Source organism: Aptenodytes forsteri, unplaced genomic scaffold (assembly GCF_000699145.1).
Source record: "Aptenodytes forsteri isolate BGI_AS27 unplaced genomic scaffold, ASM69914v1 Scaffold83, whole genome shotgun sequence".
NCBI lineage: Eukaryota > Metazoa > Chordata > Aves > Sphenisciformes > Spheniscidae > Aptenodytes > Aptenodytes forsteri.
The window spans coordinates 6,255,628-6,283,140 of NW_008795371.1; the positions used below are offsets into that span (position 1 = coordinate 6,255,628).

General features: G+C 42.9%; 2 protein-coding genes across 2 annotated transcripts in view; one reads left to right on the plus strand and one right to left on the minus strand.

Annotated features, from left to right (window-relative positions):
- The first annotated feature begins 2,609 nt into the window (after positions 1–2,609).
- Positions 2,610–15,431, plus strand: VWA9 (von Willebrand factor A domain containing 9). Its single transcript, XM_009280420.1, has 12 exons — positions 2,610–2,651; positions 3,093–3,359; positions 4,735–4,842; positions 6,671–6,826; positions 8,170–8,288; positions 8,723–8,865; positions 11,264–11,356; positions 12,408–12,552; positions 12,808–12,941; positions 13,043–13,161; positions 13,537–13,602; positions 14,579–15,431. The coding sequence occupies exons 2-12, from the start codon at positions 3,138–3,140 to the stop codon at positions 14,828–14,830; spliced, it is 1,557 nt and encodes a 518-aa protein (XP_009278695.1). The 5' UTR covers positions 2,610–2,651; positions 3,093–3,137; the 3' UTR covers positions 14,831–15,431.
- A 168-nt stretch (positions 15,432–15,599) lies between these two features.
- HACD3 (3-hydroxyacyl-CoA dehydratase 3) overlaps positions 15,600–27,513 on the minus strand; it is a 13,006-nt gene continuing 1,092 nt past the window's right edge. The window contains exons 3-12 of the mRNA XM_009280487.1: positions 27,404–27,446; positions 26,067–26,140; positions 23,757–23,921; positions 22,701–22,752; positions 22,197–22,307; positions 21,450–21,577; positions 20,811–20,923; positions 19,930–20,036; positions 18,706–18,837; positions 15,600–17,632 (exon numbers count right to left, since the gene is read on the minus strand). Of these exons, the coding sequence (XP_009278762.1) occupies positions 17,556–17,632; positions 18,706–18,837; positions 19,930–20,036; positions 20,811–20,923; positions 21,450–21,577; positions 22,197–22,307; positions 22,701–22,752; positions 23,757–23,921; positions 26,067–26,140; positions 27,404–27,446 (1,002 nt within the window). The 3' untranslated portion in view covers positions 15,600–17,555. The remainder of the gene's footprint in view (positions 17,633–18,705; positions 18,838–19,929; positions 20,037–20,810; positions 20,924–21,449; positions 21,578–22,196; positions 22,308–22,700; positions 22,753–23,756; positions 23,922–26,066; positions 26,141–27,403; positions 27,447–27,513) is intronic.

Below are 27,513 nucleotides of genomic sequence, written 5' to 3' on the forward strand. Positions count from 1 at the left end.
AGTTGGCCGAGACAGTGCAATCTGAGCTGTATTCTGATTCCACCTAATGCCCACATCCAGGAGCTATTAAGGCTTGTGTTTTCACTTGAGTCCAGCTGTTACTCTGTAACATTAACAGTTGGGTCACTCTTCTGCAGGAGGAGAGGATAGGGCTTCTGTTAAGGAACCTACTTTAAATTGTTAGAAAAGATGACACTCTGAAGACAAGATCATGCTGTTAAAGCCTCCCTCCTACCAGACCAGTTATTCACCTAAGTAACATCAACAGGAGGATGAAAACTACTTGATAGTTCCCAACTCTGCTGCTCCGTGGCTCTCCAGCCTTGCACTCCCACAGAATACAAACCAAGCAATGGTGAGCTTTTTTCTTTCGGTTTGAGAAAAGCATGAGAAGACTTGGTTCTAGTAAAACTGAGGGTGCTGAGCATCCATTTGTTTCTATGACTACATCTTTCAAGCCTTTCTGTAGAAATCAGAACTGGCAAAGTGGAATTGCAATCATACCTTTTATTAGGGGATAATTAGCATATCTTGCATAATTATTTGCACGGCATTTAGAAAGGGAGAGAAATTGTAAATGCCAGAGCGACAGAGCCTGCAGCTGTGACAGTATGGAGACAGTGATTTGGGGCTGGACAGAATGTACCCTTCAGCACTGCTTGAATGTTTTACCTTAGAATATCACTCTTCATTAATTATTTTTTTTCCCCCAGACTGGGAATGTTACGTTATTCTTGAGCTGGATGTGAATCACAGTTCTGCAAGCCATTCTCAGATAAGCTCTTCATGCAAGTTAGCACACACTTACCCTCTTGCACAACACCCAGTGAAGTAATCAGCCTAAATGTCTTGCAAGACAGGCATTATTATCTTCTTTTAAATAGCTGGGAGGATCACTAAGGCAACAGTAATAGAGGGTCATGGGAGTACACCTAGATAAATAGATGATATAAGCTTTGCTTTTCATATGTAAAAAGAACAAAAGCATGCATATGGCAGAACTGCATAATATGTATAACAAATTGCACACTATTAGAAAATAACCCTTCCTAACAAAGATAAGAGAGTAAAAAGAATGACACACAGAGCAGAAGACGTATGCACACATGCCTATTTAAACACTGTTTTTACTTCTCCTCTCCAAAATGAGCTGCTTAAAAGACCTTTTGCAAGCAGACACATATCCAAAGCTAGGATCAATTGTAAGAGCTCTCCAGCCTTTCACAATACCTGACCATCAGCCTCTTTGTTTCTCTAGTCTTGTAAGTTTAGCAGTTCTCTTACAGGTCAGCTCCTGATCAACTCCTTTCTCACTGGTTGGACTGTCTCAGTCATAAGAGATCTGAAGCAATCAAATGAACCTCCACAGCTTACCTTCCAAAGGTGCTGTCCAAGAGGAAGAGGAGTACCAAGGGTTGAGCGTAGTGCTGGAAGCTTCTTGGATACTTAGCAGCCAGATGGGAGATGCTGTTGCAGAGAGAGAGGGGCAGATGAAAATGATCCCATTTTCACGATGCCTCTGCTGGCGGAGTTCTAATACAAGAGAGGGTCAGGTGTGAAGGACATATTACTGGAGGAATAGCCAATCCAGTTTAATACCTGCAGTCCCTAAGAAGATTAAATAGTATTGTATAGATTTGGGTCTATCTCTGAAGCCAATATCTTTGTCTGCTACTACAGGTTATTCTCAGTATAAGGGCAGGCGATTATCTCCATTACAAACTACCAGATGAAAGTGCCAACCGTGAGACACGTATTGTTCTCACGGCAGCTATGGAAGAGAGCAGCGGGGGTAAATCACACCGGTCCCCTGCATGGACCAGTGGTCACTTAAACAAGACAACTCACACGTAGCTTCATTTTGAGGCATCTCGTACGGCTGACCAGACAAGCAGCTCTGCTGGCCTTTGCCACAATATGAGTCTACTTCGCAATGCCAGAGGGAGGTTTAAAACCCGCTGTCCCCTGGACAAATCCCTCAGCTCCTGCACCACGATCACCGAGGCAGAGGGACGCTGCAGGGCCCAGCCCCTCGCTGGCAGAGCCACCCGAGGATGGTGTCAGTAACTCTTTCGTACCAAGCGGCACTGATACGGTGCAGCTCCACAAAGGAAGAAACAACAACATTCCCGGCCAAAGATATAATGCTCATGAAAATCCAATCAGCAGATTTGTCACAGGGGAATTCGAAAGTGATGATTTGATAATTTTAAAGCAAACTGTTGTCTGAATAGACAGTTTTGCAGGGGTACATCCGAGCTTTGCAACGGAGTTTATTGAACCCCCTATCCTTACTCCCACGTTTACAGAGCTGGGAGAAGGAGGCCCACTAGCCCGTTGGGACGCTTACGCATAAACTCTTCTCAGTGCATAGCAGTCTATTTCATGGTGGCAGTACTTTTCCACAATACGGGCACCTAACTGAACTGCTTTCCCTAACGTATGCAGTATTACAGACTTCTCCTGCTTTTACTGCTGAAAACACCCTTTTTCCCGGCCGCCCCCGCGGGGTGGCCTGCTGTGGGAAAGGCTGGCCGGGGCCGTGGGGAGCGGCGCCCGGCAGCCGCGGCCCGGCCCCTTCCCGCCTCGGCCGCCGCGTTCCGGGGGGGACGCTTTCTGCGACGGACCCATGGCGGCACGGCGGGCTGGGGGTGAGCGGCACCGTTTCCCTTCCCCCTCTCGCCTCGCTCGCCTTTCAGCCCCCGAAACACCCCGGGCCGTCCCCGGGGGAAGGCTCCGGGGAGAGGGCCCGCTGAGGGGGAAGGCTTGGGAGGGAGGGCTGGCTGCCTGCTGGGGGTTCCCGGGCCTCTCCTCGGCCCTCGGGGTGCCCCTGCTGCTCCCTTTCCCTCCTCGAGACTCAGCCCTGGCCGCGCTCACCGTTTCCAGGCCTTTACAGCGGTTGGATGTGCTGTGTGTGGTTCAGGAGCAGATCTGTTGACTTAATCTGTGCTAAATCCCACGTTTTGGGGGGGAAAAGGGTAATTGTCACTTCCCCTGCTGCACAGTGGGGTCAGTTGAGAGGGCGAGACGCGTTGCCTCATAACTGTGGCTTCAATAATCATGTGTGGCCTTTTTCTTCCCCCTCCATGCAGGGGATCACTGTTCTCCGCGACGGTAGCAGAGAGGAGCAGCTCATCATGCCGACGGTGGTGGTGATGGACGTGTCGCTCTCCATGACACGGCCGGTGTCGGTGGAGGGCTCCGAGGAGTACCAGCGGAAACACTTGGCTGTTCATGGCCTGACCATGCTGTTTGAGCACATGGCGACCAACTACAAGCTGGAGTTCACAGCCTTGGTGGTGTTTTCATCACTTTGGGAGCTGATGGTGCCCTTTACGAGAGATTACAACACGCTGCAGGTAGGCTGCATGAAACACAAAAGCAGTAAGCTGTCAGCATTTAAAAATAAACCAAAACCCCGCGCATGTTTCCAAATCATGGTGAAATTGTGTGATTTCATATCGTCCTGTGCACAACGTCTTGAATTGAGCATTTTATCCGTATTTTAAGGATAAGTGAAGTCAATGCATTTGAAACGTTTTTCTACTTCACAAATTGTACCTTTGCAGGTGACCTCTGGAGTGCGGTTATTTAAGTTAAAAGTGGGGATGAAGGAAAGGGCTGCCTGATGAAGCTCTTAAAAATGCCAGTGGTTCTGTGAGGTTCACACTTTTGTCTGTAGTTGTTGATTTGCTCTTGATAAATGATGCAGCAGACAGGACCATTAGAAAGATTCTGAGTCAAGTGATTTGGTATAGAGAAGATGCTTTTAAGAGTGTGTACCAGTTGAAGCAGGGCAAGAATGAGAATGAAGTGATTTTAGGCCTCGCAGATGCAGTGGGAAGTTGGGAGAAAATGGAAAGGATAAAGTCCAAGAAAGAAATTTCAGATGAATGCAGTAAGGCACTGAAAGTCTCTGAATCCAGTAAAAATTGTACATATGTATCCGGTTATCATGCCTAGTATCGAGACAAAATGGTATGTCACTGTCACAGGGCACCACGTTTTAGGTTTGTCAGTTGTGAAACATACAGATTTTAAAAGATATTGTCTGTTACGTTTGCATTTTAGCAGATGAATGCCAGTGCATTCTGTTTGCTTTATTTCCCCCTGCCACTAAGAGTTCATCTGAGGAATTTCTGAAAGCCACGAATCCAGCCAAACTCCTCTAGCATGTTAGTTTTACAGCTGCACCCTTGTTATGATGCTGTGTTAAGTGTGAAGTTTTTATTTTAAGGAGAAAAGCTGGTTTATGATTATAGAAACAGGATGCAGATAGGAGTTTTGGATTCTGTTACTCTCTCTGCCAAAGAGTTTTTGTGAGACAAGCTCCTTGTGGCGTACTTTCTGAATCCCTAAGAAGTTAAAGTTGCTCTGACAGCTGGGAGGATTTTCTAAGCTAAATGTTTCATGTTAGGCATTGCTTCAAATTTTGACTTTACTGTTTCTTTGAGACATGCAAAGGATTTTTTTTCTCCCAAAGAGCTGTGTTTGTAAAATTATTGTTTCTTCAAAGTCCGCTTTCATTGTTGTCTCATGATACCGTTTGCTATTTCTTGTATCTTTCTTTCTTTTTTTTTTTTAACTTTGCAGGTTGTATATAAGAACATAGCACTTCACCTTGTGTTACAACACAAAGCAAACATACCGACTTACCACAGAACTGTGAATAACTTTTCTGTTTCCTGGTAGTGATATTTCACCCAGCAATGACAGTGGTGTTTGTCTTTACAGGAAGCCCTAAGTAACATGGATGATTATGACAAAACCTGTCTAGAGTCAGCGCTGCTGGGGGTTTGTAATATTGTCCAGCAGGAATGGGGTGCAGCAATTCCTTGCCAGGTACGACTGATTTCACTGTTCTTAGGATCCAGCGTATACTTAGTACTCCCTCTAAGTTGCAGATGGAAATGTAAATGTAATTTGGAAACTTTGAATACTCTCAGGCACGCTGGTGCTACAGGAAGACAAAGAGTTAGTATTTTGGATATATTTGGAATATGAACAGAAGGTGATCTTTATTAAAATATTCAGCAGCAAAAAACTAGACTGCTTCCTGTCCAGCGTGTTATTGTAGTGGAGTGGATTATAAAATCCAGCCCAAGAGTACTATTTTGGAGGCTTGGCATTTGATCTGGATGCAATCTCTGTGCCAGGAGCCTCACTCAGTTTGGAAAGGATATCGTCACACATACAGTAACCTTTCTCCTCCAGTACCTGATGGTTTCCAGGGCTTGTAACAGTTCCAGGTCTCAAGCAACAGCATGGGACTACTGCTGAGTGTGTGTTGATCTGTCTTCTTTCCCTAATGAGTCATTTGGCATGCATCTGCTCACACACTCCATTCAGCCCTTGCAGCTCTCAGCCTTCTGAATTTCCTGCCTCTTATGGCAAAGTCTGCTTTTAGCCCTCAGTTTTCTGAGACACTTAAGAGCCTGTTGCTCTTCGCGTTAGGATTTAAGTTCAGTAATTTTGCAGCTCAGCGAGCTAGGAAGATGTCTCAAGCAATATTCCTTAAGGAGAAAAAGGATAGAGGTTTGTTGTCTAGGCAATGTTTCATAGTCTAACAAGGATAAAAGGCACCTTGGAAAAGCAGACATTCAAAGCAAAGAACCAGAAGGATGTAAAAACCAAGCATAGATTAGACCTCAACAATTTGGTCTCTCGTTTGTGTCATGGCTCATTTTACTGGAACTGCAGGTGCTGGGCTGATGAAAGGCAGTGGGGAAGGTACTGTGCGGAATCTTGTAATAGTGAAAAACATTACAGGTGAGCAACAGTTCAGATGGTAACTGAAGCGACTGCAAAAGAGAGAGATTGAGCATGAAGAGAGAATACAAATCTGGACATAGCAGTTACATATTGAGTTTCAATTGGATTTAATTTTCCTTACCTCTCAGCCAAAAATAATGCCTGCTCTTGCTGTGCAGTGTTGAAAGAGCAGCTGTTTTACTACTCTGGAAATGACTGGGTCTCAGCTGAGTGAAAATAGTTCCATTATTCAGCATAACCTGTTAGTGCAGGTTTCTACAAGGAGTGACTTTGGAGTGTGACTGAATGGAGAAATACGTATTTTTGCTTTAATAGTTCTGCTGCAAAATGTGAGCATACTGCAGCTGTATTTGTTTGCAAAGGGTTAGGGTAATTAATACCACCTTTTGTGTGGCTTCTGTGGCTTGTTGCGGAAGTTGGGTTGCCCTCCAGATTCTGCAGAAGAAATGGTCATAGTTGGCCTTTATCTTCCGTCTGAAAATAAACCCGAAGTTCTTGAGTCCAGCAGCAGCAGGCTGCATTTTTGGCTGTATAGTCACTGTTTTTCTAGTGTACACTTAAAAATGGCCATGTTTATGCACAGTATGGTGTGTTTCTGGCTATGAAATTGACATTTTAGTGCAGTTGCCTAATTACAAAAAAATGTGTATTTACCATGCACGTAGTTTAAATTGCAATGGTTAAACCTTCAATTTCTCATTTATGTACCTGTTTCTGGAAATTTTACTCGCAATTCTTTCCCCAGCTCAGTGGAGGAAATCCCCGTGTGAGCTGGGATTTTCAGTGTAGAAGTGCATGCTGCTAGGAAGGCTACTGAGATGTGTTGGTGTATAGTTGCCCTCTGCAGACAGAGGTGTGTCTTTACTTGGAAATGCTAATCTATCCTCTTTCATTCAAGGTTGTTCTTGTCACTGATGGCTGCTTGGGGATTGGCAGAGGCTCCCTACGGCACTCACTAGCTACTCACAACCAGCGAAGTGAAAGCAACCGGTTTCCGTTGCCTTTCCCATTCCCATCCAAGTTGTATGTCATGTGCATGGCAAATCTCGAAGAGGTGATGCCTTTAACACATACCACCTTCTTTATTACATTGGATAATTACTGTTCTTCTCTGAACTAATGATCGGGTCAGCACAAAACATACTTTGATGTTCTTGTGCTTAGTTTTAAAGTTTAGTTGACGTTCTGGTGCTTAGCGTTAGTTACTCGGTGAAATTTAACTGTAGTATCTTTTTTAAAGTTTATTACTGCACTATTATTATCTACTACTATTGCATTATTATCATAATCTTTACAAATCATGTCAGTTTCTCCTTGGGGGATATTATGCAATTTTTATTTCTCTGTTGATATTACTACCTTTACTGCATTAATGACATTGAACGGGTTTTGGGTCTTTTCTTAATCTACAGTTAAATTCTTGAATTAATTACTTCTATTGCAAAGATGGTCAACACTTAAAACAGCAATAGCTTTATGTAGAAATGTGAGTGAGTAAATTTCTAAAGTCTCTAAGCCAGTGTTCAAGCCAACTTCCCTTAGTTTTGAAGGAAAGGTGACTGTTTTCTTTCTCTTCAGGTACCTTTGAAAATCTCAGTATCAGCTTTAAAAATCTTCACAGTAGTTAGAATTCTGTTGAATAAAAAATGTTTAAAAAGAAGCCTATATAGACTGAAGTTCCTTAGATTAGGTTTTATTAATAGCATTGCTTTTGACCTGACACCTATATTCTTCTGTCTATCACAGAAGGATTTTCTACTTAGGCATGCAATAGATATTTCAGCTTCAAGGTCTTTATCAAGGATGATCCTCTTGATTAAGCTGATGGATTGAAGCATTGTTTAAACATCAGAATAACTGGGAAAATGTTTGAAATAAATCTTCTATTACTGATAAGTTTAGGTGCTTTCACAAGCATTCTCTAAGAACTTCTCAAAAAGAATTCTATCTGCCTTCCCTCCTAAAAATTATGATCCTGAAGGTGCTGGAAACTTAGCATTACCAATAAAATGTTATACTAGTTAAGGCATTCCTGTGCTCCTGAAGACTGAGAGCTTCTGGGATTTTTGGTTGCTTGAACCTGCTTTCAAAGCAGAATCTAACATGATAAAGCAATGTCTTGGGAGTTGGACTCGATGATCCTTATGGGTCCCTTCCAACTCGAGATATTCTATGATTATTTCATCTGGTGTAATATAAATGCAACATAAGGAGTACATTTCCTGGGAGACCAAGAGTGTTGGTTTATTCAGAAAGGAGTGAGATAACAAAAAATCATGATAGCATCCAGTCAGATACTTTTTGCTGTGTTGTGTATATTTTCTGAAAACATACTGGTTAATAAAAAGAGAGTAAAAAGAAAACTTAATAAAAACATTTCACTTTATTTCTTTACAGCTTCAAAGCACGGATTCCTTAGACTGCCTGGAACGGCTCATAGATTTAAACAATGGGGAAGGGCAAATTTTCACCATTGATGGACCCCTTTGCCTGAAGAATGTACAGTCGATGTTTGGGTTAGTAGACTTGTAGATAATATGCCTTTGTGAAGGTTTCCAGTTAGTATCTGTAAAGGAAAACAAATATAATAAGAAGTCTGATGATATGAGGTGTTCTAATTAACCTTTTTTTTTTAGTTTATGATCTTGTTAACTGTATTTTCATCTTGACCTTCACTGGTTAAGGTCAATATTTATTTTAATCATTATGTAACCAAATCATAGCATCTGTTTATGATTAGCAGATAGAAGATACTAATTTCCACAGTTATTGTTAGTTTGCCATCAGTGTGATAATATGCTGCTTTGTTTCGTAATTTAGCAATGCCAGAACTATTGAATTAACTCTAGTTAAAAAAAAAGTTTTGGGAGCTAAGTTAGTGTGCTTTAGACAAACTATTTTCATTTGCTATGTATTATGTTTTCCTTAATAATAACTGATCGTGTTCTAGAAAGCTAATAGACCTGGCTTATACACCATTCCATGCTGTTCTCAAGTGTGGCCACTTAACATCTGATGTGCAAGTATTTCCCAGACCAGAACCTTTCATTATAGATGAGGAAATAGACCCCATTCCTAAAGCAATTAATACAGGTAACAAATCTTCGATTGCTTTTTTACTTAAATCCATTTGATTTCTACCTTTTCACTACCACCTCTTATCCTGTATAGTTACTCTCTCATCCACTTTCTCTCTACAAGGATCAATTGCTGACTGTAATTTTTTTGGTATATGTGGCACCGGGGGACAAGAACATCATCCTGTTTCAGCCATGTGTACCTGATGAAAGGGCTGGAGTAGAGTAGAGGCACTTTCAAAGCTCAGGGTGCCAATTTCTAGGGGCAAAGACTGATGAAGACAGCCACAGGCTGCTTTCCATGAATACCCTCATAAGCTTCACGGAGGATAGGAGAGGCGTGTTGAAGAAGGGGCTGCATTTTGTGTTAGAGTTGCCTTTATCAGAAAGGCTCTGTATTATCAGGTGAGACAAACTAGCATCTTTCTGGAGGTTTCTTCAAGGAATCCACTAGGAGTGGAGTCGAGAAGAATTGGTGAGGCAGTGCAAGTAAAGTTTGAGATTTATGAAATCTTTGTCTGTCATCCTGGCACTTCTTACCAATACCAAGTTCTTTTTAAAAACAGCTGTGCAAAGCAAACCTTTCTCAGCCCTCCCATTAGTGGACACTTCACCCATGAACAGCAGGTAGTCTGTAGATAGCCCATGCCTGTGACTTGCCAATGGCTAGGTACGCTTCTTGGAGAGAATACACTGAACTTCACTGCTCTGCTTTAAGAATTAAGTTTGAACTGTAGCATCAAAATTGCTCTCAGGTCCTCAGCAGTGCACTTGGCCACATGTGTTTTGTTGTTCTTTCCAGTCAGGCAGTAGAGTGCTGTGGCTCTTGAGCTAAAGGTTGGCAACCTCAGTGACACCCCAATGTGGCTAACTCTGCAAGGGAGCTGATGGGAGTTCCTGCTGGCTTTGTGCTATTTGGGAAGTGCAAAGAGAATGACTTGGTTAGATCGTATGCCCAGGTGTCCTTTCGGATAATTTCTTTTTTGTGAGTTTCTAGCTCTACGGGCAATTTCATTCCCTTGATCTGTCCTGTAGACTTCCTTTTTTTCTGTGTTCATCAATAAAATGTGCATGTGAATAAGGACACAATAGCGGTAAAATTTTGCAAAGAAGTGAACTGCAACCCAGAAATTACTGCCACCAAGACTGCCTTGATTTCTTTGGGTTTTTTATAATTTGCAAGAGAAAAAACATTTCTCATTTGGGGTGTGATCGCTTCTTATTTGTAGTTGCATACTGTTTAAATAGGAATGAGTGTGTCTGTACCAAAATAGCAAAAGCAAAGAAAAAGAGCATGCAGTGTGTCTTGATGAGGGAGGCTTTGTGTTGCATTCAGTCTTAGAGTTCCTCCTGTCATTCCAAAGATGGGAATTTGGCATGAAGGAAATTTTGTTCTGTGTGCATTAAAATGCAGCGTATGGTGTGCTCAGCCCCTGAATTCCTCCATGGCTTTAATCAACTGTTCATTGTTCAGCTATGAGAAAAATCGATTGAATTGCCTTTGGGCCAGGTCCTTTGCTTGGGCTGTCAAGAAGACTGTGCTTTCCAGTTCCAGCTGCAGTACAGGTTGGAAATGCATTGAATTTCTAATTGTGCCATACACATATGGACCTGTGTGCATAGCTAGAGCACAACATGTGTCACCATGCTTCGGGTAGGGAAGAGTTTACAAAGCAGGTACTCTCTACACCTCTGCCAGTGTAGAGCTGGTCAAAGGCTAGGCCTAAGCCACACACCAAAACCTTCACGTGGCTAAAAGACATGAACCTGATACAACATTTCTCGCAGCCAAGAAGTGGGGAGGAAATCGGACAAGGCTGAGCATGAAGGACATGGCTGCCTCAGTCTTTTACCAGCAAATGCCCACAAGTCTGTATGAGGTGGAGCTGCATTTAAACTTCCAGTGGGCATATAAAACTCAAGAACCACAACTCAGTCTTCCCAGTCCTAGGAACATGCCCCATTGGGGCTAACCCTGCCAGAGAGTTGAATGGGAATTCCTGCAGGTTCTGTGATGCCAGCTGGAAGCTAGTAGATTTGGTTTAGTCTAGCTACACCCTTATACTTAAAGAAAACCTTTGTTTTCTCTCCTTTTGAATTTAAAATGCCAGTAGGTTGGGTACAGTGTAAAAAACAACGTGCACAATTCTGTATTTGTCTCGCAGCACAGTTCATGGGACAACAGTATGTGTGTGATGGAAATTATGTTCTCATCTTAAAGTGTTACAGTATTATGTATGAATGTTTGTATCTTACTGACATCTAGAAACCCCAATGAAGGTTGGGGCTCTGTTGTGCTACCTCTAGTCACTGCTTCAGAAAACTTAGTGGTGTAACAAGTTGTAATGTTAAATTGACTCTGAATACATTTCAGCTATTTCCAAATCTGACTTAAACCTGTTGTCTCCCCACAGATCTGGAAATTGTTGGTTTTGTGGATATAGCTGACATTTCTAGCCCTCCTGTCCTGTCCAGACACTTGGTACTGCCCATTGCACTTAACAGAGGTGAGCAAGTTTTGTTTCTTTTAGCAAAAATTGCCTTAAACTTCCTTTGTAATGTCTGTGGTGGTTTAGACTAGAAGCACAGGTTTTATGCTCTATCAAAATGCCAGATGTCTCTAAAGACATGTTTGTGTGGTTACATTAAAATTAAAACCTTGAACATAAGCTCTTTCTTTTTTTGACTACTGTGTTGTTTAGAAAGTTAATAGAGCAAACAGTGTCCTCATAGCATCATTATTAATAGAACATGCTAAACTTAAGGGTAAAAATATTTATGGGCCATGAAGTATGTGGTGCAAGATGAATATTTAATGCCTGCATCTAATTGGTTCTTGGAATGATTTGTTGTTGTGAAAAATCTGATCTTAATCACAACTAGATTGCTCAGTTGTACTTGAGCATTAATTGCTGCTCATTGGGGCCAAGTATATATGTATCTATACAAATGACTGGTGTAGGCTTTGAGGACGTGTGCATCAGCCTGTGATAAGAAGGACTTCCCCTTTCCTTTTGTCATGGCCTTGGAGTGGAGCAAAGAGAAAGTGGGATTTCTCTTGGTAAAGAGGAATGGAAGCTCCAGATATGCTTTCATCTCTCTATTAACACTCGTATCCTGCTAGGCCTTTCACCTTAGAAGATATTAACAGTTAAATCACAGCTGTATTCCAGCTGCTAAAACATAGTAAGTTTCTCATAATGACCACAAATTGCATAGGAGAGGAGGACTTGAAATTCAGGATGCTTTTGGTTCAGCAGCAGACGTGTATTTGTTGCCAGACTCTTGGTGCCGTTTCATTTCACTTCTAGTTTCTTCAAAGCTGAGGTTTTATTTGCAGTTTTTTGGTAACTGTTTTGTGAGTAGGATGCAGTGGAATATTTATATAACATTATAGTGCCACTTTGTCCAAACAGCTCATTTAGCAGCTGTTCGTTCTACAAAAGTATTAATTAACTCTTACATGGCAGAAAATACAGGGTGGTGTAATGGAAATTGAACTAGTGTGTTTGAGTTTATTCTTATGTTGTCTCTTTGTTTGCTTTTATTCTTCCCCAGAAGGTGATGAGGTGGGCCCTGGGATCACAGATGACACCGAAGATGAGAATTCAGCTAATCAGATTGCCGGGAAAATCCCCAACTTCTGTGTTTTACTACACGGCAGCCTGAAAGTGGAAGGCATGGTGGCTGTCGTCCAGTTGGGGTATGGAGCTGGATGTCTGCCTGAAAAAATCTCTTACTTTGCTCATTTATGCTTTATTTGTAAATTATGCTTATTTATATCTGTATTCTGTACAGAACTCTGCACTGCTAGACAAAGCTGTGGATTTTTAATTGTGGATATGTTTCTGCCAGTATAAATTGCAAACAGTGAGCCTCTACACAGTGGAAGGGAGGCAAATTCTAGGCAAAGAGGGGCAAAAGATTTTCAGCCTTTGGAATTTGCTCTTTTCAATAGGCCAGAGTGGTATGGAATGCTCTATTCACAAGCTGATAGCAAGAAGAAATCAAACCTCATGATGTCGCTCTTTGAACCTGGTCCTGAGCCCCTTCCATGGCTGGGGAAGATGGCACAGCTTGGACCCATTTCAGGTACTCGTCACACTCATTTGAATAACTCTTAGACATTCAGTGTTGCATGAATGACCGTGCCAAATCTTAGTTAAGTCTGTTTATTTTCTTTTTTCTCCCAGATGCGAAAGAAAATCCTTACGGAGAGGATGACAATAGGAGCCCTTTCCCCTTGCAACCCAAGAACAAGCGCAGTTACGCACAGAATGTTACCGTATGGATTAAACCAAGTGGCCTCCAGGTAGTGATACAGGTTTTGGACTTGATGCTTTACTTTGATCACCAGTAGCCATCTTACCAGCAAAGTGGAGTCTGTGTGTGTCTTGTCTGTTTAATGTAATTGCCTTATTGCTTTTCTTTCATTTTTATAAACACTGCCTCTTAAAATGTCATAATTAAAATGCAATCAGAAAGCGTAGCTTTCTGTGTAATGAAAGCTGTGTCTCCAGTGTAACATCTGGCTTAGTTTATTGGATTTAGTATAATTACTGTTTATGTTGCAGCCTTTGTGAGCTGCAGTCTTGTCAATGGTCAGGATAATTTAACAATAAATAGTTGAGGGTTTTTTCTGCAGCTTCCCCAGCAGTTGCCAAGATTTTTTTTTTCTTTTCTGCAGACAGATGTACAGAAGATCTTGAGAAATGCAAGGAAACTCCCTGAAAAAACTCAAACCTTCTATAAAGTGAGTAACGTTTCAGGCCAGCCCAAATTTGATCCACAGTGATAGCGGTGCATTTGACAGAGGAACAATACTGTCTGTGTCTGTGGTATGTTCTGTGCCGGTTTGTAGGGCTCTGCAAAAATATACATGGTTCTGTAAAGGAGACATCCTGGGTCTATTTTACAGACTAGTTAAGGTGAGACAAGGGGGTCTGGTTTTCCTGCCACCACGTTCTCTGGCAGGGTGGTATAGATGTGTCATGTTTGCAGGTGCCCCTCATGATCCCTGCTACTTCAGTGGTGAACTTCTTTGCAGATTTTATGCTGTTGTCCAGGCAGAAATAGAGGGATGAGAGACGAATAGGAACACAGATGTCATTCTGAGTCTGAAAACATCTCCTACATTTTTTCTACAACTGAAGCAGAGAAAGACAAAATTCCAGGCACATTTGTCCACATCGTAATAATCCATAATCTAGAGTGTAGCTGGAGGTAATTGTTGTTCCCCTTGTAAGCTTAGTGCTGAAGCAGTTTGTTATTGTAGCCCCCAGAGACTTCAAGAATGAATACCCTGCCTAAATGCACATAAGCACTTGTCAGTTTATAGTGAAGGAAAATCAATATATATACATTTTGCTGGACACTGTGGTTAAAGGCAGCAGTCAGTGAAGGCTAAGTTGGAGGCTGCTCCCAGCTGGGACACAGACAAAACAGGCAGGTACAATAACTGAATGCACAAAAGGAAAAAGGGAGAAGTGAAGATTTATAGGAGGGATCAAGGGAAAACCGACTGTTTAGTTGTGCCACTATCAATCATCTTCAGCCCTGAAGCATTTTTTATCTCGTGAGCAACTGGGCAGTTTCCAGCAGCTGTACTGATCACTCAGGTTATTTTCCTCTAAGTGAATAAGCTTGCCTTTAAAAAAAAAAAGTAAGAAAACCATGTTTTATGTAAAAAGGCTTACAGTGGCTTTAAAAGGAGTTTTCCTTCTTTGCAGGAACTTAATCGTTTACGAAAGGCAGCTCTAGCCTTTGGCTTTTTGGACCTCTTGAAAGGTGTGGCAGACATGCTGGAGCGGGAATGCACCCTGCTTCCTGACACGGCTCATCCTGATGCAGCGTTTCAGCTCACACATGCTGCTCAGCAGCTTAAAGTGGCAAGTACTGGTGCATCGGAATATGCTGCCTATGATCATAACATTGCTCCGCTGCAGACAGACTTTTCCAGTAGCAGCACTGAAAGAATGTGAAGTCTCCATTTAGGGAACTTCTATAGATTAAGACTCAAGTGGTTCAAATTTTCTTGTCCCGTTTACTTTCTAGGGCCTGTTTAATTACTGTTTGGAGAACTTCCTATGAAAATGCGGTCCCTTACCCGCATCAGTGCTCTCTAAATAAATGTAGCTAGTTTGTGGAGGCTTTAGTCAGACCTGGAAACTGTGGAAAGTGTCCCAAAGTCAATTACTGTGTTGGATGATGGGTGGAAGTTATTCAGTACATGCGAGGAGAGAAAGAAAATGCCATCATAGGCAGCAGACTGCTCATGGCTTTTGGTCTCCCCAAAATGCGGTTACTACATAACTGAACTCACTGGTAAAAGTATCTTAAAAGGCAGCTACTATACTTTATACACTGACTTGATTAGTCCAAAGAAAACATGTGAGAATCGCTGTGCAAGATCAGATACACAGCTAATTTCAGGGTGTTGTCACTAATTTTATGCCCAACTTGAAAGCCAGTCTGTACTGCCGTAATGAGTTATCACTTGCATTGCCGTGCTTATGCTTGTGAAAGTAACTTAATCTTGTGAGACGTTTTTTATTTGTGTAATATTAATAAAGAGTAATTCTTCATGAAAATTTAAGTCAGATTTGTTCCATTTTCATAGCAACTAGGCTGTGTGGCCTAAAACATTGACCTGGTAAAGGCTCGGCTCCCAGCTGTTTATCACAAGAGTTAAATTATACAACTGCTCACATTCAGGGAAAGAACAAACAAGTGAACTAAAGCAAAATTTGGTTGTAAATCTTTATTATAGAAACACATTCTTTCTGAAGGATTAAAATTCAGTAGTGTAAGATCCATGACAGCTTGCACTAGGTACCACAATTTCACTGAGAAATAGCATGTATGAATACATATGGATTTCATAACAGAAGTTTAAATGCCCAGTGGAGAAATTAAAGTATGAAAGTGATCCTTGCTGTTCCATTACTCAGCTAATTCAATCCTTTGACATACTTCAAACAGGTACAGTGTGTGCTATAGTGAAATACTATGTAAATAATGCTCAACTCTTCTGAGTAAAGTAAGCTGCACTCTCCTTTGAGTGCGAGCCTCAAGTATCCCTAAAGAGAAGTTGCATCATTCCTTTTGTTGACAGAACACGTTTGTGAAATGCAGCATGGAGCTTGTACCAATTCTTTGTTAAAATCTCCATATAACACTATTTCCCTTCCTTTACAGTAACAATCACTGGGTCCGTATCACAAACATTAAGCTGTTTGTTACCTTTAATAGAGAAAATAAATTTTCTGGAGGATATTGTTTTACAGTAGAAAAAGATAAACAGTAACATGGCACTAAGCTAATCTCAACTTCAGTGCCTGTTCTGGATTGCTGGCATTGCTTTGTATTGCCCTGGGGGTGGTGGCAGTTATTGTGAAGCAACCTGTTCATAACCACAATACGGTGTAGAGCAAACTTTTCGTACATTTTCTAAACTGGATTAAGGAGGCCAGAGGGATCTGGAATTAAATACCGGAGGCTAGGTGTGAAGAAGGGCATGTTGATATAAAGTCAACTGAAACAAAGGTTTCTAGGTGAGAGAGTAGATGACCTGGAATGTGGGAGGAGCTTCTCTTTTTTTGTTGTTGCTGCTGTTTAAAGCAAGCACAGAGGAAAGGGCCCCTTCAAACCCTGCGTGGGATCTCCCTTACTGAGATTTGATACATGCTATCAAAATAATACACGGTTATTTTGACCCACTACTCCATCCCATCAGGGGCCAGCCAACAAAGCACATACATACACCAAATTCTCAGTTGCACCCCTAAGTTTAAGTAGAAAAGCAATCTTTACTGCCTTTCTGAAGGCTATAAATACAGGAGCTACCGCCCTGCCAGGAATAATCAGAGGAGCCCGGTCTCCCACGACAGTTCCACGTTTTCCTTTGCATGGGTGGGATGGAGTTCCGTTCAGGTTCACATGCTAGGAGAAAGCTGGTACCTATGTTTCCTTACTTTGTTATGTTTCAGTGCTTGCATTACCAACCAGGAAAGCATTTCTGACCATGTCACAGAATGACTGGATAAGGATGCGTTGCTACAGGAATGCTAGGATCCACACAGCGCTCCTATTCTGTTAAGGCTAAACTAGAAACAGACTAAGTTGGTAGCATTTAAATCGACATTAGCTACTTCCAGTTTTAATTCTGCAGCATCAGGACGCTGCAGAAGAAAAGGGGGGTATGTGCTGAGCAAGTTTACCCCAACCGTTAACAAACACCCAAACACCGTTCACAGCAGTCTCAGACTGTGCTCCTCCTGCCATCCAGATCCACCCTAGTAACAGCATGTGCCAGCTAATAGTATATCCCGACATCAGAAGCCCTATCTGCATGCAATATTGAAAGAGCAAATACCCAATTAAAAGATAAACACTATTTCTATGTAGTGCTGCTCCACTGTTTATAAGCATATTATATGCAGATAATAGGATTTCTTTCTAATATGGTAGTTGACAGGACACAAGCTTAAATGTTACTGTTCAATGGTAAATGCCATGCATACATGATTGAAAGGGAACAAAATACAGTATACGGGAATGTTACCTGAATTCACTATGAAATCATGAAATCTAGCGTGATCATTTAATTTTACAAAATTCTTTACATTACAGTGGGTAAAACCGTAAGAATTAGAGGCTTATCTTGTCATTGAGATAAGTTAGGTAAGAAAGCACTGCAGTCCTCCTTTACTTCATCTTTCTCTTCTTTGGTCCGAGGTGCTGTTTCCTTTGCTTGTAGAGGTGATGGAAGTTTATATATACCCCTGAAAAAGAATGAAGTGTTTAGGTAGGACATTATTGCATCTTTTTAATGCTAGATGGCTGTACCAAATTTAAAAAAAAACAACAAAAAACAAACAAACCAACCACCACACAAAAAAAGCGATGGTTTAAGGGTGTGTGTAGCATTGAAAGGTAATGCAAGTTTTTTTCTTGCTGGGTGAGGCAGGAGTGGCTGCACAGGCTGTTTGGTACCGGGCTGCTCAGAAGGTTGGTTTGTCACTTTTAAAAAGTTACAACACCGGCTGTGCAGAGCTGGGGAAGGATCAAACAGGTATTTCAGAGTGAAACTTGATTAAAGGTATTCTTTAAGCAATGTCTGTGAAAGGGAAGAAATCTAGTGAAAGTTTAGGTTAAAATTCTAGGTTAGATTCTACTGAGTTGTGGATACCCAAACGGACTGGGTGTGCATACTACATAAAATTCTAGGTTAGATTCTACTGAGTTGTGGATACCCAAACGGACTGGGTGTGCATACTACAAAGTTAACTTATGTGACTGGGTGTTACTGCAAAGTTAACTTATGTTTAAAAATGTAACACCAGAAACCAAATATGTATCAAGCACCATTCTTCTTCAAATATACTACTATTTAAAGAGCCTTCTATATTGTTTCCCGGAAAAACATGACTTCATGTTGCACTAGTGATTATAATGCAGTTTAGTTAAACATTGCTTTAATTTGAAATTATGTTTAGATTTCCACTAAATCATTCCAAAACTCAAAATACCATGTAAAAGGTGAAACTAAGTATACTGAGGTTATAAATACATGTAAAAATTACTCTTTTAACCCAAGTGATCCGTAGATAATGCCGCTAACTTGTTACCAAGGTCTCCTTCTTGGGGGGCTAACCAGTGCTAATTGCAGATGTGTTCCCCTCCATCAGTGACAAATTTACATAAACAAGCAGCAAGGATAATGCTTAACCTCAAGCAATTTTGTGTTGCCATGATCCCCAAGATGCAGGAATTCAATTTTCTTTGAAAAATATACTCATTCAGAGGAAACTGGCCTTTTTATTTCAATAGTGAGAAATACAATTAAATATCTTACCTAAAAACAAGGCTATAAGGTATATTTGAAGCAAAAATGAAAACTGGATTGTGACGTTCAGTGGATTTGGCAATCCCAGACTAAATTTCCCTGTTTCACTGAAGATTGGAATGGATTGAATGATACAGACAGCTGAAAGCAGAAGGCCACCATCATTATCAAACACAGATAAAATACACAATTTCCCAGCCCACTCCAACTTTTTCAGGATATTCCCTTCTTATCTGCTAGCTCTTGTTAATTATACCAATTTTAAAGCTGTTTTTTTTAAAACATGCAGTATGATGGAAAGCAGCTAGCTGAGGCAGTATAGCAGTTCAGCTATGAAAGTCTAAGCGCAGTGAACTTGCCTGGTGAGACACTGTTCTCACACACAACTGTAGCCTGCAGGGCCCATGCCAGCAGTATTTACCATGCAGGAAAACCCACAGCAATGAAACAGGCGTAGTCTTTCCTCTGTTTGAAGTTGGGCAATGCTCAAGCCTACTCCTGGCTCATAGAAACAGGTTCTGACAGGTATGATCACAACACATTTCTTACAACTAGAAGCTAGGCGGTGATATGCTGCTTAAATAAATAAAAATTAAAATTAATCCAGACCTGTTAAGACAGAAGAGGTCACTGTAAGGCCCCTCCGCCCACAGGGGCTACAGCAAGAACACTAGGTGCCTGCTTCTTCCACGGACCAGTCACTCTCAAAGCAGAAAGGGAGCAGAGCCCTATCTGGGAAGCACCATGCCCGTCTCAGAACAGGCTACGCTGCTTTCAGAGGAAGAATCGGCCCCTGCCTGTCCTGTGCAATGATTTACAAGATAACGTCAAGATCTGTGAGCTGGTGTGAACCCAAGCTAGGCTGACCAAGTCAGGTCTAGCAGACAAAAGCAAATACACTGCTTTGGATCAGCGGAGGCAAGCGAGCATTGTCGTCTTGTGCTGCTTCCATGGACTGCAGCACACGCTTGGTCACTTTGTCAGGTAACCTTTTGTTGCCTTTACTTTCCTCTCCAGTGCCCAAAAGGAAGACTTCTTTTCACATCAAATTGAAAAAAATATTTGATTCAGTAAGAAAGACAAAAATGCTTACATTTGGTTCAGCTCAAAGCAAATGGCAGTTCATCTGTTGTTCTATTACATGATTTTTTCAGTCCAGCAGCCAAACCAAAAATTGAGTTATTTGCCCAGCCTTGACTCCATTGTTTATTAAAATGTCTTTTTCGGACATACCTTCTGCCAAGCCTCCTAAAGGGTAGAGAGGGATCCAGGCAGTGTAACGGAGCCAGGTTAGTGGTTTCCATTCAATACCGATACATGAAAGCATGTAATATGGATACCTAAAGCCAATTCAGCGTGAGAAGAAACAGACACTGTTTAAAATGGAAGCTGCTGCTAGAATTAGTCTTGCATATATCTGCTCTATAGAATAGTCAACGTAATTCCCAAATGACACAAGAATATTCAAAAGTTGTTCCTCTGGATCATGATGGACACACCCTTATTTGGCAGTTTACAGAACTAATGCTATTATTCTGACCATATAGATGAATGTAACTGCCTGGCTTGCCTGATAAACCTTTCCAAATACTTCTTTTGAAAGAGAAAAAGAGCATAGTGCACTCACTTAACAATGGAAATTCAAAGCAACAGAACCCTCAAGAAAAAAAGCAACAGGTTTCCCTAGGTTCAGGGTAGTATTATTTTCAGACTCCAGCCTTGTCCCAGCTTTTGGCAGATGGAGCAACCTAGGAAGGCTGTGATAGTCCGTGTCTAAAGGAGATTTTACCCTCTGGGGCCAATGCACTAGAGCCACTCTTCCAAAAGGTACAAGGATCAAAACCTTCTCTAAAGAGTTCTTGGGAACAACCACGTTGTTCTGTACACATCTGCTAGAGGAAAAATCCCACAAACCTGAACAGCTCAATGATACTCCAGAAATAAAATATGAAGAACACCACAGGTTTGCTCTGCATTGGGAGATTTTACCCTCTGGGGCCAATGCACTAGAGCCACTCTTCCAAAAGGTACAAGGATCAAAACCTTCTCTAAAGAGTTCTTGGGAACAACCACGTTGTTCTGTACACATCTGCTAGAGGAAAAATCCCACAAACCTGAACAGCTCAATGATACTCCAGAAATAAAATATGAAGAACACCACAGGTTTGCTCTGCATTTCCTCTAAGCTTCCAAGGACAACAAACAAAACAAAGTTTCTTCCAAATATCTGTTTAAGAAAAACAAATTAAGGAACAGTCACACTCTTCATCAAAAGAAAGAGCAAGTCCTTGCTGTCAAACACACGCAGGATATCTACTCTTCACACCCGAAACATATGCTGAGCACATAACTAACCGTGCAGCTGAGCTGTGACCTGCTTCTCATGAGCATGCATTTTGCTCTGTATTTAGGTGCAATCCAAGGGACCTAGTCTTAAATCATCTATCCTCATTTTTATGCACAACAACCACAACCAGGATAAAAAAGGCCCTGGCACCAAATCAAAATCATGTACTTTTCATCAGCCTCTTCCTGCTTTTGTTGTCCTGAAGTATCTTACGTAGGTGATGGAAGAAAACAGCCTGCCACAGCTAAGGCTGGGAAGCACGAGTTCCTGCCTCTTGAATAATATATTCTCTAGTCCAGTGCCAGTGAGGTTGTATCACATATTTTAGGAGAGTCTCAACGCTTGCATAAAATAGAGATTTACTTTAAACATGGGGGGAGCAAGGAGAAGAATTTTAATATATTACCTGCGCTACAGTAGGTCTCAGCGGTGATCTGACTAGTCCTATTAGTGAATTCATGATCTCCATTAATGCCAGGGTCTGACAGAAATACATCATGTCAGCAATAGTGTGAAAAGTATCGTAGAAGGAATCTGTAAGACACAGGAAACCATTTTAGAGAACAAATGAATTTCTAGTTCAGGAAGCTGGCGCAGCAGCATAGCTTTTGATAACAGGATTCTAGTTGTATTTCAAAAACCGTTATGCATAATTATGTAACTTCTTTATAGGCCTTATCTTGAAGTCGCAGCAGTTAGGCCAGAAACACTGCTCAAGTGCTCCGTTTCACACACAGAAGGATCAAGAGCTATTTCAGTAAATACTTTACAAAAAAAGCGATAGCGCTGTACCTCAACAGTGTAAAGCGTTCTCACTTCAAAACCAAAATATTCTGCCCGTCTCATTTTCAAAAATACTAGCATTGCAGTGAGCGAGACATTTTGCTCCAACTGATTTCTTCAGAAGTAATCTTGGCAGAGTACAAGTATCATTCATCAGAATATGCAGTTGTGATTTACCAGAGGTCAGTATTTTCCTATCCTTGACACTGTGATGGCTTTTGAGAGGCTTTTGTTGCATGCTTTGGTGATGCTTTTACAGTTTTGTTTCCTAAATGTGTCTTCCTTTAGTTTTAACTATTTAGAAAGTATTAAAAACAACACTAAAAAAACAAAACAAAGACCCCAATGTAAATAAAATATTATTACTTGCCTGTTCCTAAGATGAACAGTCGTACTGTCATGTTCACAAAAATCCAAGAGAATCCCAAAAACTGTACAAGATTATACATGATTAAGTATCCCTTCTTCAGGTGTTTGAAAGCTAAAATCAATAATGAACACATCAGGTGATCAGAGTACAATGGTAACACTTCTGCAAAGAGTACAGCTGCAAACCAGGCTTTGTGTGGGAATAAAGCTTACAAGAAAAAGGGAAGCTATTGATTGCAGTGAAAGGGTTGCTGTGTGCACTGTGGGTTCTGCCTGCTTTTACCGCCATCTGCTAGAACTCAATTCTTGCTAGTCAGGTTTTTTAAATTCCTTGGAAACTGCAGTCCATTTTTATTAAATTTCTAAATAACTCACAATACAAAGATCCCCCTCCAAGATGCACCAAGCCAGTCAAAATTGCTCCGTAAGAGTTGAGGTTCGCGTATAAGAGTGACAGAAGCTTTCTAAACCCCACCTTACACACTAAAAACGTACGGTTACTTACGGTCTTTTGGGACTCTGGATTCTATTTTCATTTTGTTAATCTTTTCTTCTTCCTTAAGATGAAGGATAAGGTTTTAAAGACTGATACTGTAATTAGCAAGTGATTTATTAACTATACTGCTGCAAAGCTAGTGGGTTTAAAACTCAGCTAAGCAGCCAGTTGCTAGAGCGTTTAAATTTTCACCTGCATAAAACAGCACATTCATCATCCAGAAATTATGATATAGTAAAAGCTAGAGGGTGTTAACTAGTTATCCTGCCCTCACTATGTATTTTATTCTAGTAATTAGATGCTTTTGCTGAAAAAGCCTACTGTTTTCTGTGTTAATTCTCACTTATTACTGTTTCTTAGAGCTCTTCCTTAAAACATTTCATGATCCACCATTGACCTGAAGGGAACTGAGAACATCCAGCCCAGGCTCTCTGCCTGCCCTTCACTAGTGCTTTCTGGCTCCCGGCATTGCAGCGGCCCTTTCTCCTCTACGCTAAGCTCAGTGGCTGTGGAGGAGAACAGGGCAGCATTTGTTGTAAAACAGATTTGCAGAAATGTCATCTGTTCAAGTCTTTTCCAAGACGGTCTTTCACCTCCCTGCTGCAGTAAGCTGCTCGAGCTTACCAGATGGTGGGAATGCACCGTCAGGGCCAGCCCAGTGGCTCAGGAAGGCCTTAGAAACCCTGCTTTCCAGACAAGCAATGCCCGGGACTGGCATCTCTGGGCTCCGTATGGCACATTTATATGATCTTCATATGGATCGGGACACAGGGCTGCGAAGGCGTCGTGCAAGGGGTGCAAGCCTTTGGCTGCAGGCCCTGGCCAGTGCTGAGCTAGTGCACAGCCACCAGTTCAGATTCAAGCTGCTGCTCTTTCTAGCCAGAAATGTGCCTATTTCTGAACTCCTGCTCACAATTTAACTCTTTAACCAATTCTACATGGGATCTGTGTGAAACAGCAGTAACAATCAGCATGCCAGACAACTTCATTTAAGAACACAAGTTCTTAACAGCTATCCTTACTTTGTAGCTGGCAGCACACACTACATGTGCCCACAGGACTGACCTTCTCCTTCAGCTCCATTTCAGCATCCGATTCATCTAACCAGCGGTCGAAGTCAGGAGCTAGGAAGAGTGGGCGCTTCTCTTGCTTGGTGAGTCTCTCCCACCAGTTACTCTCTTTTTTCTGCACAGTGATGTTCAGCTGCCTTTGAGTCACCCTGCATACAGGCTGAGGGCAGGCACAGAAGCATACATCAGCAAAAGTCCTAAGAAACAAGCTCTGAGACTGGGTTGATACCCAAGCTTTCCCTGTCAAGGAGGCAGGGATGACATGGACTGCTGCAGCACAAGCATCTCTCTGCCACCCAAGGCATGGAAGCAAAGGGCAGCCCAGTTGAAGACGGCAACTGTGACGACTGTAGGACTTGATAAGCGGCTTGAAAGCCTGCCTGTACCACACAGCACCATTGAATCCCACTACAAAGAGCTAGCACAGACCCTGGTGCTAGCCTTCCTAGGCAGAACCCATGATCTTGGCTTTAGACCTTCCCGCATTTAGTACTGTGAGCCATCCACTTCCTCTAACCAGTGGTAAAAACAACACTACCATCAGCCACAGGTCCCTGTCCAAAATAGGGGACCCCATGTGACATCTGCTACAGTGAGAAGAAGAGCTAATAGCCTTAGGAAACACCTGGAGACAATGGTTAGCTGATGGCCCTAACAGTGTGGTCATTACCACCCCATGAGCCCTCTCCACCACGACCACACTCTGCATAATGGCACCCCAGAACCCCTCCATCCTTACAGCCCACAGCATTGTCACCTTGGGTACCCACCCTTACTGGCATCATCGCACCCCTCCACACCTCGAGCCTACACCAGGGTGCTCTGCATGGGACTGCCTCTCAAACCAGCTGAAACTGATGCAGAAGAGCCATGAACTGCGTTCTTAACTGAGCACGTCACACCAGCACTGCTCTCTCAAGGCTGTCTGGATGCTCCTAAGACATCCGAAGGCTGTAGCTGTAATTTACAGCTACCAATGCCTGATCCTTGCCTGTCAAAGGCTCCATCTCTCGCTGGTGGCCAGCCTGGCACCAGCAAGCGGCACTCATGGTGCACATCAAAGCTAAAAGAGAAAACCCTGGACTGCAATACTTCCCAGTCCCGACCACCTGTAGTTACACAGATTTCACTGCATCGATCCTCTTGCAGGCTCGCAGCCCCTTCCATGGTGACTCAGAGCGACTAGACTTTTGGAAGGAGGCTGCTCTGCAGAGGCAAGGGCTTGCCTTCCAGGCCTGGCTCCCAGCACAGCCTGTGTCTGCCAGCACAAGGGACAAGCATGGACAGTGGTGGGCACCTCTCCCCACACTGTGGACCAGGCAGCTGCTGCTTTACAGGACAGATGACAAACTGGTGACCAGATCCTGGAATCAAGAGATGTTCATTGTCTGCCACTGAATACCTGGTAGGAGCCACACAATAAACCCGCCTGCTGACAGCAGCGTAGAGCTGGGGATGCCTTTCCCCAGGAAAGTTTCGGTTCAACATCAATTTCAGGATGACCAGACCCTAGAAATTTACCCTCCGGCCCCTTGCTGTGTTGCACAAAGGGAACGGTCTCCTCCCTTGTTGAAGCAGCAGAGGTGAATGGTGGCTCCCAGTCTGACTGCAGCTATCCCCAACAGGCAACCAGGAATAAGCAGCACAAATCCTGCACTGGGAGCAGAGCCCCGAGTTTTCCTGTGCCTCTAACAGCTTTGAGAAGTAAAGACAGACTTTACAGCCACCTGTGAGTAATGCAAAGGTGCTGCTCTTCCAGCCAAGCTCTCCTATCTGACTACGACAGCAATTAAGAAAAGATTTTGCAAGAGGAGCCACAGTGTATCTGTACTGGCAACCTAAGAAATCTGCACAAGCCAGAAGCATGTTTTCATGACTTTATTTTGTCAGGCTGCAAAAGAAGCCAGGAAACATCACACTGACACTTTGCAGCACAGCATTCCCCTGCTCTCCAGTCAAGGTTGCATCAGACAACACGTTGCCAGATTCTCCCATTATTTTGCTGCTTTAAATCCTTAAAAAAATTTACAACTACTGTTTAACAACCGATACATGTAAGGCCCTGTTTCTATTAGAGCTGACCCACGCGAGCACTATCTCCAGTGAGGTGATTTGCGTTAAGACAGGATGGTGGCTGAGCACCGGGACAGAGGACTGCCACAGGCGGCTTTTAGTTTGCAGCAGTTACAGAGTCACCAGGAAAATCTAAACAGCATATTACGGACTTTACACACAGCCATTTTCCTTTCAAGTTTTTAAAAAATTACTTTTTCTTTGCAAGAGTTAGAAAAGTAAAAATACCTACTTTAGGTTCAACCGGTTCTAGGAACTCAATCTGAAATTCGTAGATGTTGTCCCCTTTAGCACCATGACCCTGAGCTAAAAGACAAGAATTAACAGTCAGCATGAAGGTCCTAGCCAGTTCCACACACCCCACCGGCAAAGGACGCTTCATACATAGAAATATTCAGCGGTTATTTACAGTGCTTCCCCTGCCTTGCTGGGAGGCAAGAGGGAACCACATGATAACAGGGAAGACACAAACAGCCCAAAATGTTGCTCAGAGGTGTGGTCGCTGGAGTCTGCAGCTAAAGCTGCTGCAACTCTGCGTCACGCTGGAAGAGGGTCCTTGCTCGCAGGAAGGCAGCGTGCAAGCTTCCCAAAAAGAGGGGCCCAAACGTCTGCTCACAGCTAGCTTGATTCAGACTGGAAATCCTCTGCGCTGGACAGCCTTTGGGGGATCCAGCCTCCACACCAACGAGCGAGCACCCAGGGAGGCCGGTCTCTGGTGGGTCTGCAGGAGCATGATGTGGGGAGTCCCCTCCCAATGGCAGGAGGGTGTGTTCAGCTCTCATTTCCCGCATACGCAGGTCTTGTCCCTGGAAGGGCTCCGAAAACCTGCAACTGAGTTTAATTTCCACCCTTCCACACCGTAAACTGATCCTGAAGTGATCATGATGCGCAACACCCCCCTATCAAATGGCCCTGGCTGTGGCTCACTGGGGAGGCAGCATTTCCTAGACAATGCATCTTAAAGAAAACCACCAAATAAATGAGAAAACCCAAATAAAAACAGCTACAGCATATCCTCAGTGCTACCCGGACAAGCCAACCAGCACGAGCTCCACAGTGCTGCAAGGTGCAGCTGCCCAGCTGGAACAAAACCATCTTTTAGGAAGAGATCTGCTTTACCTGTCAAATCGAGCGCTAGTTCCCGATGCAGAGGTTTGATAACAGTTCCTCTCACAGGTCTTTGTGAAAGGAAAAATTGCTGCGAGTTATCTCTGGGGTTCAGTTGAGACAGGATAGCAAAGACATATGGAAATTTCACTGATATTTAAATATGGGGACGTTGGGTTTTTTTCTTACTAGATAAGATACAACCTGCTATCGTTGCTAGTGCCGGAACACAGCGGTTTGTAGCTGGCTGCGTGTCATGATGCATCCATACACGCCCGGCACCCAGCACAGGGCTCGGCCGCTGCCACCAAGGGCAGCGATGGGGACCGGGCACCCCGCGGCTGCGGGCACCCCGCTCTCTCCTCCCGGGACGCCGCACAGCCGGGCGGGCCAGGCTGAGCGAGCAGGCGCCTGGCGCAGGCGTGGCTTTGCAGGAGAGCCCCCGAGGGACGGAGCCCCTACCTTTGAAACGCAGCACGTTGTCGGCGATGGTGATGTCCGGGTTCTGCAGAAGGAGAAGCAGCGTTAGGCGGCAGCTCGCGCACCCACGCCGAGCACCGGCTCCCCCAAAC